The sequence below is a fragment of the Dictyostelium discoideum genome (assembly GCF_000004695.1).
Source record: "Dictyostelium discoideum AX4 chromosome 1 chromosome, whole genome shotgun sequence".
Lineage (NCBI taxonomy): Eukaryota > Evosea > Eumycetozoa > Dictyosteliales > Dictyosteliaceae > Dictyostelium > Dictyostelium discoideum.
The window spans coordinates 2,243,710-2,260,960 of NC_007087.3; the positions used below are offsets into that span (position 1 = coordinate 2,243,710).

Here is a 17,251-nt window from a genome sequence, read left to right on the forward strand (position 1 = left end):
TATCCTATTTTTATAATGAATTTGTTTCTGAATGAAACAATCGGTGATGGATTTAACCATACATTTGATTCAAATAAATTAGAAAATACAATAATTAAATAAAAATAAATATATAAAAAAATTGTGTGCTTTTTTATTTTTTTTTTTTTTTTTTTTTTACATTATTGGAAATGAGGCAATAAAACCCCATTTGAATTAATTTTTTTTTTTTTTTTATTTTTGAGAATCTGGCAATTGAGATTTAACCCCCTTTTTTATTTATAATTTATCTCTTAAAATTTTAAGTGGTAAATAATAAAAAAAAAAATTTTTTTTTTATTTTTTTTTTTTTTAATACTAATCATCACCACTTTTTTTTTTCTTTTTTTTTTTATTATTTACCTTAGTATTTTTATTTATTACATATTTAAATATTATTTTTAAAAGAGATAATGCCCAAAACTAAAGATCAAAGACTCAAAGTATCTCATTCTTTAAGAAATAATCTTCTAAACTATCCAGTAAGTTCAAATAAATTTAAATTTTTTTTTTAAATTAAATTCTTTTTTTTTTATTTTTTTTACAAACACAAAAATTGTTTTTTTTTTTTTTTTTTTATGCTGACATGAAAAATATAATGATATTAATAAATTATAAAAAAAATATATGATAGGAATCAAAAATAGTTAGAGAGTTGATTCAAAATGCAGAAGATGCTCTAGCTGATACATTCATAATAAAGGTTGATGAAGGCTCATATCCAAATAATGGGTTATTAATTTCAAATGATAACCAAGAAATTGAAAGTTCAAAAGAATTATTAGGTCCATCAATTTTAATTTATAATAATGCAACTTTTCATGAACAGGATTGGGAAGGCATTTGTGAAATTAATCAAGGTAGTAAAAAAGAAAATTTAAAAAGTGTTGGCAATTTCGGTTTAGGTTTGTACTTTTTATTTTTTAAAAAAAAAAAATATATACATCTTATTCTAATTTTATTAATTCTTAAAATAGGTTGGAACAGTGTTTATCATATAACAGATAATCCAATTGTTTATAGTGGTAATAATGTTTGGTTTGCAGATCCAAATGAAAGAATTGGTGGTGGTTTATTCTTTGATTTGGACGATGAAGATGATTATAACAAATGTTTTAGTTTTTTAGAGCCATTCATTCAATTCAAAGAATCAAATTGTAACCCAAAAGAATATTTTAATGGTACAATCATTCGTCTACCATTGAGAATATATCCAAGTGAAATCAAAAAAGCTGTATTAACAATGGATGCCATAAAGAAAATTTTAAATGAATTTTCAAAAGATATCAATGAAATATTGATTTTCTTAAAGAGTTTAGCATCAATTACCATCATTGTTAATAATCAGATAGTCAACTCTGTAAAAATAAAAAATTATTCCAAAATTAAAGATCAAAGAGAAAAGGTATCTTTATTCTTATCAAAAATTGTAGATAATGAAATGAACAATCCAAGTAGTGCTGTAGAATTAGCTGAAATTTTATGCAGTAATAAATCACAATCAAATTGTGAATCTACATTTCAAATTGATTTAGAAATTTATAGAAATGGTGTCAGTCAATTAATTTCATACTTGGTTTCGCAAGGTATCTATATTGATAGGAAATTAATTGAATTAGTTAAAAAGAATAAAGAAATCAAACTCATATCATATGGTGGTGTAGCAGTTCCAATCAGTTTAGATAGTTCAATAAATTTCAAAGGTAAACCATTTACATTTTTACCAATTGGAGCATTAGTTTATGATATTCCTTTACATGTCAATGGTTACTTTAGATTAAGTAATGCAAGAGATAATATCATTTATTCGTTAACTGAAGTTGAAGAAGCATCTGAATCATTATCAAAACAATGGAATAAGTTTATATCAGAAACTATTATTCCTTATTTCTATGTTAAATCGTTGGAATATTTAAAATCAAATTATCTTGTCAAACTATACAATTATTTCCCATACAAATGTAACAATGAAAATTATCAAGGTCAAAGCCCAGCATATGATATATCAATCACTACAATGAAATCAATTATCGGTGGTAAATACTTTTTAAATTACTTCAATTCCCATGAATATTTACCATTGATAGGTAGTTTAATCATTTCAAGTTCAGATATACCACCAGATTTCGTTTTAACCATCATTCGTGAACGTAACATTAAAACAATCTTTTTATCAAATGAATTATTAAACCATTTTAATAATTTAAGAATTTCTTTACTTTGTTATTCTAAACAATATTTATGTAGTCTATTAGTTTCATCACCATTAAAACAATACTCTGAAGATGTTATCAATTACATTTGTTGCACTGAAATCATTGAAGGTGGTCATTTAAATATGGTCAATATTTTACCAACAAATTCAAATAATATTACATTAGATTGTTTAAAATCAACTCAAACACTCCCATATTTCCCATGCCAAAATTACCATAGTAATTTCGGCAGCCATATTAATTTTGGCATGGGACACTCATATATAAATATAAATCAATTCCTTTACATGAGTGATCAAGTCTATGATCTCTTATTCAGGTACCATGGCCAAAGCTTGACCTTCCATTTAAAAATATCAACAATGCCACCAAACTTTAGAAAATTTATTTCAGCAATTTGTAGAAAATATTGGAATATTGGAGAAATTAAACTTTCAAATTTTCTCACTAGTCTCAAATCTTTAAGCAACAAATTTTTAAAAGAACATATAATAACAGTTTGGGGTTGTATCGATGAATTAGGCATAAATGAAACTTTAGAATTATCAAAAATTAGATCCATACCTATTGTTCCATATAGATCGAGTCCAACTCAGACTGATGTCACTAGTTATGATAAATCTTCATTGTTAATGTACAGATCAAAACTCTTGCCAATTGAACCAATATTAAACAAATTAAATATATATATAATAGAGGAAGAACATCAATTCAATAATTTATTACATGCAACGGCTTATATTTCAAAATTGTTAAATTATCTTAAAAATGTAGATTTATCATTAGATTCAGATGAAATTGATAAATTAAGAATTTTTTTAGTCGAATCGATTCACCAAGCCTCTATTGCCGATATTTCAATTTTTTATAATTTACCAATTCACCCATGCATTGGAAACAGTGATCAAAAGTTTAGTAGTATAACTAATAATAGCATATGTGTGGATTATGAAAAAATTGATCAATATGAAATTAAAGGATTGAAATTAATAAAGGTTAATGAATTATCAAAATATAAAAGAATTGTCGACTATATACCAACAAAACAAATTTTAATAGGAGAAAAACAGGTTTATAGGTATTATTTAATTCAAAATATTAGTTCCTTTGAATTAAATGTTTCAATTGAAATTATTACAGAATTTTTAACTCTTTATGGTAATCATTATATCAATGATGGTGCATTAAGAAAATTTAAATTTATTCCATCTGAAAATGATGTTTATTCAACTCCTGATTCATTTTATGTTTTAAGTCAACTCGAAAGGGATTTAATAAGAAATTTCGAACCATCTAAAATTTTAAATCAATCTTTGGATGGTTTAACTGGTTATTTATCTAAATTTGGCTTAAAATTTAAACCATCAGATAAACATATATGTTCAAAGGTTATTGATTTTCTTTCAAATCAAGATTCAATAGAAACCTATCAAACTTTTATGGATTATTTAAATCAAAGAGGTGAGAATATTGGTGATTCATTAATTGATTCTTTCAAAGATATCCCATTTATTCCATCCAGTGAATTCGATACCTATGATGGATTTGGCTCAAATGAATCTAAAATTTCTTTATCAGAGTGTGCATTATCAAGTTATAAAGATTGTTTATTCACTGTAAAAACTCCAATTAAAGTAATCAAAAATTACAAAAACCCCATTAACAAATACCTATCATCAAATTTAAATGATAACATTATTCAGCATTTGATTAATTTAAATTCTATGGAATTCAATGATGAAACATCATTCGATCCAAATATAATTTTCAACAATACCTATAAAAGAATTGATGATTTAATTAAAACTTCCAAACTAAATGATGAACAAAAAAAGAAAATCTCTCAAATTCAATTAATTTGGTTAGATGGCCAATTAGTACCAAAAGAAAAAATATTTTATAATAGTCCAAACCCAAATTTAGATTTTAAACCTTACTTTTTTATCACCAAACCTACACAAGAACATCTCTTTAAATTTTTAAAATTAAAAGAAATACCAGATTTAAATGATTTCATTAGATTAATCAAATCTATTCAAGATACATATGATAAAGAGAGCTCAAATTCAATAGATTTATTTGAATTGGTTATTTATTCTCTCCAAAACCCTGCATTCAATAAAGAATTACTTATTGATTCAAAAATAAAATTACCAACCACTGATAATCAATTTGTTGAATTTGAAAAAGTAATTTACATTGATCATTCATGTTTACCTCAAGAATTCATTGATTTAGGACACAGTGCATTACATAATAAAATTTCTGAAAACACTGCATCAAAACTCAGTATTACAAAACTTTCTCAATTGATTCAAAGTCAAGTAGCATTTGAGAATTCATTTGGACAAAAAGAAGAATTAGTCGATCGTTTGAAACAAATTTTACGTGATTATAAAGTAGAAGTATTTTTAAACGAAATGGTTCAAGTATGTATTATCTTTCAAATTATTGATTTAATCATTACTCTTTTTTTTTTGAAATTGTACTAATTTTTTTTATTTTTTTTTAGAATGCTCATGATGCTGGATCAACAGAAGTAAAATTAATTTTAGATTGTAATTCTTTAAAACAACAATTTTTAAAAGAAAATCCAGAGATAAGTACACTATGTAAAGATCTTCCATCATACTTTGAAAGTTCTTTACTTTTTTATAATAATTCAGTTTTTACAGAAAAAGATATTAAAAATGTTCAAGTAATGTCAGCATCAATTAAAAAACAAGATGAAAATTCTATTGGTCAACATGGTTTAGGTATTAATTCTATGTATTCATTCAGTGATTGTCCATGTATATTAAGTGGTGAATATTTGATGATTTTCGATCCATTCGTAACACATATCGGTCAATCAATAAACTATTCACATGGTGCTAAATATAAAATTTCAGAATACAAAACATTTTTAAAATACTTTAAACCATTTCAACATTTACAATCAATTTTAGGTTTTGATTTAGATGATGGTAAATTTAATGGAACAATCATTCGTTTACCACTTCGTAAAACATTAAATGATGATCGTTTTATTAGTCCACAGAAATGGAACGAAGTAAATGTTTTAGATTATTTAAAAAGAGTAAAAGCAAGTAATTTAGAAAATTTAATGTTTTTCACCAACATAGATTCTTTAGAGGTTTCAATATTACCAGTGGGAAGTAAAAAATTAGAACAACAAATTTCAATTCATAAAGAATCAAGTTTATCATTAATTACAAACCAATATAATAATTTAATGAATATTCCAACACAAGCATCAGAATATACATTCACTATTATTCCATCAGAGAAATCAAAGATAACTGAAAAATATATTATAGGTCAAGTAATTGAAGAAGATTTCAAAGATCTATCAGAATATCCAGATAATAAAGCATTGAAATTTTTATCAATCTATAATAATGAAAAAAGAAAACCAGTTGGAGGTGTCGCATTTAAATTAATAGATTTCTCACTTCCTGAATACAATTTCACACCAAAATCATTTTGTTTCTTGCCATATAAAGATTTAATTTCAAATATTCCAGTTCACATTCATGCAAACTTTTCAACAACAAGTTCACGTGATATTTTAGAAAATGTCAAATCTTCAAATTTATATAATATTGAAGAGATACTCTCTAAAAAGGATAATCAAGTAATACAAACAGATAGTTTACAACTTTGTTGGAATCAATTAATTGTAACTGAAATTATAGCACCACTCTACATTAATACATTAACTCTTTTCAAAAACAAATATATTAAAGGTAATGATATAGATATAATTTCAAAATATCATGATTTCTATTACTCTCGTTTCCCAGTATTAAGTGATTCGTTGTCAAATCATTCAATTCTCGAAATGTTAGCAAATAAGTTTTACTCATTATTAGATTCAGATGTATTCATCCATTACCCTGGGGTTGAAATTAAAAAGAATCATAAAGATACATTTTATGCAGAGTTGAGTTTTTTATCAAATTCTTGTTCAGTTTCAATACTAAAGTGTATTAGTCACATTGGTTTCAATGTTAAGGTTATTCCGTTTAAAATTTTTTTTAGTTTTAAGTCACTACCAAACTGGTTAACAGAATATACAATATCAATGGCCTTGAAAGGAGAGGATTTAAATCCTCAAGTAATAAATACTCAAGATATTGCAAATTTAATATTATATCTCTCAAAAATGCCAGAATATCTAGATAACTGCCAAGTATTGATTTTCAATGATAAAACAAGGGATTTTCTAAATATTGAAAACAAAATAATAAACCAACTATATAACCAAACTCATTATGAAATGACTCAAGATGTTTTAGATTTAAAATTCATTGATAGAGAACTTACCGATATTATCAAAATGCTTTTAGATCCTCTCATTTTGGATTCACTTAAAACGATTAACATCTTTGATTTCAACTATGTATGTATTCATATATCATATTAATATTTTTTTAATTATACATTAACATTTTTTTTACAAAACTAGGTTGATTTTTATTTCCACTATCTCTTACCAAATTTCAATATATTATCAGCTGAAAAAAATATTTCATTTTTAAACAAATTATTGGAATGCTTTACATTTGAAAAGAACTCTGATTTTAAATCAATCAACCATCCTCTAATATCTAAAGAAAGAATTAAAATACTAAAAGGTTCAAAAGTTTTTCCTTTTGTTAAAAACGGTATTCGAGAGTTTACTTTAATTTCAAAATTATTCAATCCAACATTTAAACAACATGATTTCATATTAGATTATCCAGATTTATATCATTCAAAAGAAAATATTGAAATATTTAGATATTTAGGTATCAGAGATAAATTAAAGAAAAACGATATTGTAAATCAATTCAAAAAGATCTCATCAGAAGTTTATAGTGAAAATACACCTTTGAGCATTTTAATTGAAAGAGCACGTCTATTATGGAAATCAGAAAAATGTGTCAAAGTATTTAATGAATTGTTAGAATTAAATATTGTACCAGTCAAAGAAAGTAATATCATTGGCAGTAGAAAAATATCATTAGGATTGATGCCAACTACCGAAGTATGCCAACATCGCTATGAAGATCTTTATTTTTCAGTAAAACTACTTCAAGATGTAGATATTAAATACCCACCAGGATATAATCAAATTGATTGTGAAAAAATATTTGAAAATTTCGTTAATCTTCTTACAAACATCAGAGATTGGAAATTGATTCAAGTAAATGGTAATTTAGTTACAGACCCCAAAATCATACAAATGTTAATATCGATGTGTAGTCATTTGGAAAACTATACAGGAAATTTCTCATCAGAACTTGTAGAAAGAATTCAACGTATCCCAGTATTAAACTCTACAATATCTATTGAATTTACAAATATAGTCATGGGAACTGATGCAAATAATTTGAAACCATTTTTCAATATTTTACCTCCAAATTTTTCAACTTTTAGACATTTTTTCAGTAAAATTGGTGTAATAGAATTAAATCTAAACACAATTGTAATGGGATTAAATAGATTTTTACATGATGAGATTAATACTACCGAAGGAATTAGATCGTTAAACTATCTTTATGAATTATTATTTAGTTTTGGTAGAGAATTGGAAACATTTAAAAATGAACACTCACCATTACCAGTTTTCACTAAAAAAGGATTTATAAAACCATCGAATCAAGTTTATTTATTCGATGGTGTACCCATTAAAAGAATTAATACTACATCGTTTTATGAAATCCATGATTCAATTAGAGATAATTATGAACAATTGGGTGTTTTACAATTATCTTCAGTTTTAAGAGAAGAATTAGACAATGAACTCACCAACCTTGAAAATGAAGATTTGGAGAATTCAATTGGAAAGTTTTTAAATACCCTTATCAAAGAAAATCAAGAATTTATTTCAAGAGTAAATCATCTTCAGTTAAGCGGAATCTTGAATATTACAGTTAAAACAGGATATATTAGAACTAAATTCATTTTTAATCGAAAAGATATCACTAAAACCTCAAAAACCAAATGCTTTTATGATCATTTAAATTCAACTCTTTATATAGGCATAGAAAAAGGTATTACCATAAGTAAAGCATTCAAATACCTATTTAACTCCACTGGTTTGAATGTAAACCCCTCAATGGTATCAAATCTAAAAAGAGAGTTTGTTAATGATGAACCAACTGATGATAATTTATTCTTGACTCTAAACGTTGTTAATTTTGTTGATGTTAACCAAACAAAAATCCAAAAAAATCAATGTAGACACTACAACACCATTGCATTAAGAAATTTTCAACTTGCTGATACTTTACTCAACAATCAATCATTTATAAGAGAAGCCTCATACCATTACTATGTTTCAACAGAAATGTCAATGAGAAGTCTTTTGGTTTTTAATTATAATGATATCCCCTATGCTTTTTCAATTACTCGTTTAAGAGGTTTATTATCTAGAATAAGTATTACAACTGAAACCATACCACAGATTCCAGATCTTTACAATAATTACAGACACACTCATTTAAAAAATGAAGAAATCAATCGTAGGGAACTATTAAGATTTCGTTCAATTTCAAATCAATTATTAAACATCTCTAATCAAAAACTAAATGAAAATATATAAATAATAATAAAAATAATAATTTAATTTTTAAATTTAATAAATGTGTATTTATTTATTTTTTTTTTTTTATTATTATTTTTTTTTTTTTTTTTGAAAAAATAATAGGAATAAAATATAAACTACCTATATAAATTTTTATTATATTTTATTATATTTTATTATATTTTATTTTATTTTATTTATTTATTTATTTATTTATTTATTTATTTATTTATTTATTGTATTTATTGTATTTATTGTATTTATTGTATTTATTGTATTTATTGTATTTATTGTATTTATTTTTTTTTTTTTTTTTTTTTTTTTTTTTTTTATACCAAAGTTTTATTAAAATGATTTATCTTTACAAATACAAATTCTTGAAGCTTCGGATTTCTTTGGAGGTTTTGAAGTACAACTTAATTTACTATATTGATTTGTAGTCCAACAAATGCCATCTTTATCTTTGATTGGATAAAATGTATCGGTATTATTACTTGGTATATAGTTTACTTGACTACAATGTTGTTCCAATTGTAGTAAAACTATAGTACTATCAGTTAATAACATCATATCAGATTCTAAACATGATACTTTATGTTTTTCACAAAAGTCTTTACAAGAGAAAACTTTTTCAGCCAAAGTAATATCCAATGAGAGATCTTTATCAGTTCTAAATAGCATAGTACTTGTTAAAGGATTTGTGATGGTTGGATCAAATTCTTCCTTTGGAAAATCATTGAAAAGTATACGTTGACTTTTATTTCTTTGTTGTTGACTATAGAATGGTGAATAGGTACCAACCAAATAAACTCTTTTGCCAAAGAAAGTGGTCTCAATAACACCTTTATAGATACCTCTAACAGCGCCACCATTGCCTCTACCAACCATTTGAAGTTTATCGATAACTGCATCCCATCTTGGATCGTCATTTGATTTTGCTGGTACATAATAAACGAATCTATTTGAAGTTGAGAACATCATTGGTATTGAATTTAAAGTATCAACTTCGGTGGCTCTCATAATACGTTTCTTTACTTGAAGATCGTATTCGGGTGAGAGATATTTTGAAAGATTCATATGATAGGTATGAATGGTGGTAATCTTTGGAAGATAGAAATTATAATTACCCCAACCATCTTTCTCTGGTTGATCTTTGAAGATTGAATCATAGTTTCGTTCTAATAATGGAGCATGTTGCGAACGTGGAATCTCTGGAAAAATACAAGAATCACCAGAACGCATTGATTGTTGAACTATAACATCCCATGGTGTAGTTGATTCGATTTGCCAATTTGGTTCAATACGTTTTTTATAGATTTCTCTTGAGATTAGGAAACCAAGTCCACCGAAATGATCTTGACGAAGGAATGAGAACTTATTCTCAAAGTTTGATCTTGATTGCTCAACATTCCATTTGAAACCATTATCATTCCATGCAGAAATACCAAATATGCTTGGATCATAATTCATCAACTTTGAAAGATGATTAAAATACTCCAATGAATCTGGTGACATAATTAAATCCTCTTCTAAAAAGATAACTTTATCACTGGTTTCATTATTAAACATAAATGAAAAGATTTCTTTATAATGTGAATTCATATAGTATTGTTTCTCTTCATTTGATAACACTTGATTGGAATTTGAACCCTCTTGAGATTTCTTTGAAATACGATACTCTTTGGTTACATTATACTTTGATAATATATTTTGAACTGATTTACCATCATTGAAAACTTTAATTCTATCAATGTTTGCATTACAATTATTGATTAGATTTGCAAGTAAACGATCTAAATGTTTTGGTTTATTTGATGTCACAATTGCAATGGGTGGATGATCATATAACCTATCAAGATTAGCTGTGATATCAGAGTTCTTTTTAATTCTAAATTTTCTAACTCTTTCATTGTCTGGTCTAATTTCATCTAACCATTTAACTTTATATAAATCTGATTCAATGGTTGCGTTATTTAATTTCATATTCTCTTTAATTGTTTTAGTTAATTGACTATCACTCCATTCTGCTCTCTGTTGTTGTTGTTGTTGTTGTGGTTGTTGACCTTTATTATTATTATTACCTCCAACTACACCACCAACACCTCTTTGAGATCTCTCTCTAAAATTCTCTTCATCACTTGAAAAAATGAAATAAAATATGAGTAAAATAAAAACAGCTCCAAATATTAACCTCTTTTTATTCGTAATTAAATTTTTACTATCAATTATCATTTTTTTTTTTTTTTTTTTTTTTTTTTTTTTTTTTTTTTTTTTTTTTTTTTTTTTTTTTTTTTTTTTGGGTTTTTTTTTTTTTTTTATATATGTATATTTATTTGTGAATGTGTAAAAAAATATGATTACCAAATTAAAATAAAAAAAAAAAATTAAAACATTTTGTGTGTGTGTTTTTTTTTTTTTTCTTTTTTATGACAAAAAAAAAAAAAAAAAAATAAATTAAATAAAATTAAAACATTTTTTGTAAACAAAGAAAAAAATAAAAAAATACAAAATCAAAATAAAGTCAATGGTGTGTGTGTGTTAAATGAATAAAATTTTTTTTTTTTTTTCACTTTTTTCAGTTATGTGTGTTATAATTAATTATAAATCCAAATTCAAATAATGACTAATTATTTATATTGAGCTTTCATTATTACCTATTTTTTTCTTTTTAAAAATTATTTGTATTTTTTTTTTTTCAAATAATGTTCTTTTGGAAAAAAAAAAAAATCCAAAAAAAAAAAATAAAATTTTGATTTGTTGAAAACCAATTTCTGATTTTTTTTTTTTTTTTTTCAGCCGAAATCAACAAACTGTTTTAAAATAAAAAAAAAATTTAAAAAATAATAAAAATAATAAATAATAATAAACAAAAGACCATTAAATAATAATTACCATTTTAGATTTTTAATAAAAAATGATGATTTTGTTTTGGATTTTTAATCTAAATCAATCGCTATTATGTATTTATTAATTTGGCATATAATACAATTTTCCAAAGTGTACATCGTTTGGCTTATTCTTTGTTGTTGGCCTTTTTTTTTTTTTTTTTTTTTTTTTTTTTTTTTTTTTCTTGAATTCGTAGGTGGAAATAATTAGTCTGTTTTCTAACCATTGGTAATCAATACAAGAATTTGGATGGAATTTCTGGTCATATAGAACTGTCGCTCTTAAAAAAAAAAAAAAAAAAAAAAATTTAAATAAAATAAAATAAAATAAAATAAAATTAAAATTTTGATCATATCAAGCTTTTTTTTTTATTTTATTTTATTTTTTTTTTATTTATTTTTTTTATTTTTTTTTTTTTTTTCGAATTTTGTTTTTTTTTTAATTTTTTTTTTTTTTTTTTTCTTGTGATCAAATTCATTGTTTTTGAATAATAAATAATAATAATAATAATAATAATAAATAATAAATAAATAAATAGAATTTTCATAATTTTCAAATAATTAGAAATTCTTTTTTTTTTTTTTAAAAATTATTATATATATATATTAAAAAAAAAAAAATGAAAACTCCAACTAAATATTTCATTATATTTATTTTATTAGCTGCTTTAGCAGTTTTTGTATCTGAAGCCACTTCAAAAGTTGGACAACAAACAACCACAACTACTCAACAAGTTAAATGTTCAGGTTTACAATGTACTCTCAATAAACTTATTGTTGCTGGTATGTAAATTGATAAAAAAAAAAAAAAAAAATAAAAATAAAAATAAAAAAAAAGAATTTTTAAAAATCCAAATTAATTAATATTTTTACAAATATATTAATATTAAATTTATTTTATTTTATTTTTATTTTTTATAGTTGGTAAATTTACAATTAAACAAATTTTAGTTGGAATTGTTATTGTATTAGCAACAATTGCATTACATCAACAATATGTTATTACACAAAAGAAAGGATCATTACCAGGACCATCATTCGTTCCACCATTCTTTGGTATGCTTTTCCAATTGATCTTCACTCCATTCTCATTCTATGAAAAACAAGAAAAGTATGGACCAATCTCATGGACATCAATTATGAATAAATTTGTACTTTTTGTCACTGATGCCGAGATCAATCGTCAAGTTTTCAAGGAAGAGAATGCCAAATTGTACCTTTCATTGGGTGCAAAGAAGATTCTCACTGAAAAGGCCATTCCATTCATTGAAGGTGCTCCACACAGACAATTACGTAAACAATTGTTACCATTATTCACCATTCGTGCTCTTTCATCCTATCTTCCAATTCAAGAATCCATCGTCGATGAACATATTGCCATGTGGATTAAAAACGGTAAAGCCGATATCAACGCTCGTAACAATTGTCGTGATCTCAATATGGCCATTTCAACCGGTGTTTTCGTAGGTAACAATACACCAGAATCTGTTCGTGATGATATTGCCAAGAATTTCTTTGTCATGAATGAAGGTTTCCTTTGTCTCCCAATCGATTTACCAGGTACCACTCTCCGTAAGGCAATCAATGCTCGTGTTCGTTTAGTTGAGATCTTCACTGATATCATCGCCAAAAGTCGTAAGAGAATGGGTGATGGTGAAAAACCACAATCTCTCATTGATCTCTGGGTTGAACATTTCCTCAATTGTCCAGAAGAAGAAAGAGATGAACTCAGCAATGACACTATTATCTTTACTCTCTTAAGTTTCATGTTTGCCTCTCAAGATGCTCTCACCTCTTCATTGGTTTGGACCGTTCAATTAATGGCTGAACATCCAGATATTCTCGCTAAAGTTAGAGCCGAACAAGCTAGCCTCCGTCCAAATAATGAAAAATTAGACCTTGATACCATGAGACAAGCCACCTACACTCGTATGGTAGTTTCTGAAATCCTTCGTTTCCGTCCACCAGCTGTTATGGTTCCACATGAAAACATTGAAGATATCGTCATTGGTGATAATGTTCACGTTCCAAAGGGTACTATGATTCTTCCATCCATTTGGTCTGCTCACTTCCAAGAAGGTGGTTACTCTGATCCATACAAATTCGATCCACAACGTTTCGATTCTGTCCGTAAGGAAGATGTCACTTGTGCTAAAAACTCACTCGTCTTTGGTGCTGGTCCACACTTTTGTATTGGTAAAGAACTCGCTAAAAATCAAATCGAAGTTTTCTTAACTAAATTAGCAATGTCAACTGAATGGACTCACAACAAAACTCCAGGTGGTGATGAAATTATCTTTGGTCCAACTATTTTCCCAAAGGATGGTTGTAACATTACTATTAAAGCTCGTAATTAAATTTAAATATTTAATTTCAATTTAAAATTTAAAAAATAAAAATAAAAATAAAATAAAAAAATAAACAACAATACATATAATTTTGTTATTATTTAAATAAAAACTTTATTTATTTTTTTTTATTTAAATAATAACAAAATTATTTATTAACTTATTTTTTTAAATCTATTATTATTATTATTATTTTCTCATTTTAAAAAGATTAATTTTTGTCAATATTTTTTTTTTTTTTTTTTTTTTTTTGAATTATAAAAATTGTAATCAAAATATTTTTTAATTTTTTTTTATTTTAATAATTCCAAAAATAGATCAAAAAAAAAAAAAAATATCCTTTTTTTTTTTAATTTCATTAAATAATTAATTCACCATTGTTCAATACTTTTATTTATATTGAAAAAAAAAATGAAAGCTTCTTATTGATTTTACCACTCACACACATTTTCACACCAAATTCAAAAAATTACTTAATATTAATTCCAACAGTTAACACAGTATGTGTGTTTGTGTGTGAGTGAGTAGTGGATATCATTGTGTTATATTAAATAATTAATGAAAAAAAAAAAAAAAAAAAAAAAAAAAATAATAATAATAATAATAATAATATATGGAATAAAATAAAATAATAATTTTAAAAATATAAATAATTAAAATAAAATAAAAAAAAAAAAAAATCACTATACAAACAGATTGGCATTATTAATAACAATACAAATTTATCTGTACAAAATTATAATTAAAAATAAATAATTAAAAATAAATAAATTAAAAAAAAAAAAAAAAAAAAAAAAAAAAATTAAATCAAATATAAATAATATATAATATAATATATATATATTTATATTTATATTTTTTTTTTTTTTTTTTATTTTTTTATTTTTTAAAAAAAAGGAATAGGAAAAAAAAAAAAAGTGGTTTTGTTGTTTTGTACATCACCACAATAAAAAATTTAAAATTAAACTCAAAATCGAAATAATTTAATCATTATTTAAATCACAAATGAATCAAAATTTTGGGTTTAAACTTTTTTTCCTTTTTTTCTTTTTTTATTTTTTTTTTGGTATAAATTGTTCTCAACAACAACAAAAACAAGAACTTCAAAATAAAAATTATAATAATATTTTAAATTATTTAAATGAAACTTTTAATAATAATAATAATAATAATGATAAAAGTAATATAAATAATAATTTAAATAATAATAATAATATTAAATTATGGGTATTTTTTAATTCAAAAGAAATAATAAAAGTTAATAATAATAATCATAATGATATTAAATTAAAAATTGGTATTAATAATGAATCAATAAAAAGAAGATCAAAATTATTAAAAAAACAAATTATAGATGATACAGATTTACCAGTTTCAGAAAATTATATAAATCAAATTTTACAATGTAATAATAAAATTGTTAAACTTGGATATAAATCGAATTGGTTAAATTCAATTTCAATTTCACTTTTATTTGATGATACAGATAAAGTTTCATCAGCATCCTCATCTTTTTCACCATTGTCTAGAATTGAAATTATTGAAAATATTACAAAATGTATAGTTTTGAAACCATTTGTTGAAAAGATTGATATTGTTTCAAAATTAAAAAAAGTTAAAGAATCAGAGACAGTTACACCAACACCACCATTGGAGAGTACTTCAGTTAATGAAACATTTTATGGTAAATCAGCAGATGGTATTAAACAGATATCAATGGATAAATTGATAGAGATGGGATTGGATGGTAGTGGGGTTGTAATATTAATAATTGATGATGGATTCTATAAGGATCATCAGTGTTTTAAAAAATTAAGGATTCTTGGTGAACTAAATTTGGATCAACAATCTCCCCATATGAATGATACACAAGATAGACCAATGATGGAGGAAGACCATGATCATGGTACTGCAACACTATCAGTTTTATCATGCGATATGCCAGGTGTGATGATTGGTGGAGCACGTAATGCATCCTATCTATTGGCAAGAATAACGATATTCGATGAAATCGATAGTTACATTGAAGAGGACCAATGGGTAGTAGCATTGGAATGGGGTGAAAAAATGGGTGCTGATTTAGTTTCATCATCTCTTAGTTATTTATTATCTTTCAATTACAGCTTTGCCGGATTGGATGGTAAAACCTCTCACACAACAATTGCAACCAATTTGGCAAGTTCCAAAGGTGTACTTATTGTAAATAGTATGGGTAATAATGATTTTAGTATATATGGTGCACCAAATGATGGTGAAAATGTCATATCGGTAGGTGCTGTAGATAGAAGGGGTAATATGGCATACTTTTCATCTATTGGTCCAACTGCAGATGGTAGAATCAAACCTGATACCCTAGCATTGGGAATTGATATCTATGTAGCATCCATTAGTGGTCCTTCAAATTTCACTCGTATGAGCGGAACATCATTCTCTTGTCCATTGGTCGCTTCTGCAATTGCATTACTAATGCAAGCTAAACCCAATTGGACTTCAACACAACTTCACGAGGCAGTTATTGATTCTTGCGAATGGTCAATTTATCCACATTATTACATGGGTTGGGGTATTTTTAATGTATCGAAAGCATTATCATATAAACCAATTCCAATGAATAATACTTGTTTTAATAATTGTAATTCAAGTGGTTTATGTTGTAAAATTTCAAATAACAATTTTAATAATAATAATAATAGTTTATCCACACATTCAACATCCTCATCATCAATATCTCAACAAAATTATTTTAATTCATGTAATTGTGCAAATGCATATTATGGTAGATATTGTCAATATAAAAGGATAGAATGTGGTTATCGTTGTAAATATGATTTTCTAGGTGAAACAAAATGTCAAAAAAATAATTTTAATGATAAAATTTCATTTAGGTGTATAAAATCATCACAATATAATAATTCAATTGTAAATTTTGACCCATATAAAATTCCAACCACTTGTAAAATTATTGGTGATACTCGTCCTAATCAAAATAAATTTATTAATGACGATAATGATAATGATGATAATAATAATTCTTCAAATAATAACAATAATAATAATTTCAATTTATTTAATAATTATTTATTTAAATTATTTATTTTAATTTTAATTTTAATTTAATATTGCAATAATATAATTAATAATAATAATAATTTATTTATATAAAATTAATATAAATAAATAAATATATAAATATATTAAATATATATCTGT

At 24.5% G+C, this 17,251-nt stretch overlaps 4 protein-coding genes across 4 annotated transcripts; 3 read left to right on the forward strand and 1 right to left on the reverse strand.

Moving 5' to 3' along the window:
• Positions 1-431: 431 nt before the first annotated feature.
• On the forward strand, positions 432-8,826 carry DDB_G0268852 (hypothetical protein; the record flags this gene model as incomplete). The annotated part of the gene is made up of 5 exons (XM_641924.1): positions 432-500; positions 653-923; positions 996-4,663; positions 4,747-6,639; positions 6,706-8,826. 5 exons carry the CDS (start codon positions 432-434, stop codon positions 8,824-8,826), a joined length of 8,022 nt encoding a protein of 2,673 aa, XP_647016.1.
• A 327-nt stretch (positions 8,827-9,153) lies between these two features.
• On the reverse strand, positions 9,154-11,040 carry gnt4 (GlcNAc transferase; the record flags this gene model as incomplete). The annotated part of the gene is made up of 1 exon (XM_641925.1): positions 9,154-11,040. One exon carries the CDS (start codon positions 11,038-11,040, stop codon positions 9,154-9,156), a length of 1,887 nt encoding a protein of 628 aa, XP_647017.1.
• A 1,273-nt stretch (positions 11,041-12,313) lies between these two features.
• On the forward strand, positions 12,314-14,050 carry CYP524A1 (cytochrome P450 family protein; the record flags this gene model as incomplete). Its single annotated transcript, XM_641926.1, has 2 exons — positions 12,314-12,476; positions 12,615-14,050. 2 exons carry the CDS (start codon positions 12,314-12,316, stop codon positions 14,048-14,050), a joined length of 1,599 nt encoding a protein of 532 aa, XP_647018.1.
• A 996-nt stretch (positions 14,051-15,046) lies between these two features.
• Positions 15,047-17,158, forward strand: DDB_G0269018 (hypothetical protein; the record flags this gene model as incomplete). The annotated part of the gene is made up of 1 exon (XM_641927.1): positions 15,047-17,158. One exon carries the CDS (start codon positions 15,047-15,049, stop codon positions 17,156-17,158), a length of 2,112 nt encoding a protein of 703 aa, XP_647019.1.
• Between the last annotated feature and the right edge of the window lie 93 nt (positions 17,159-17,251).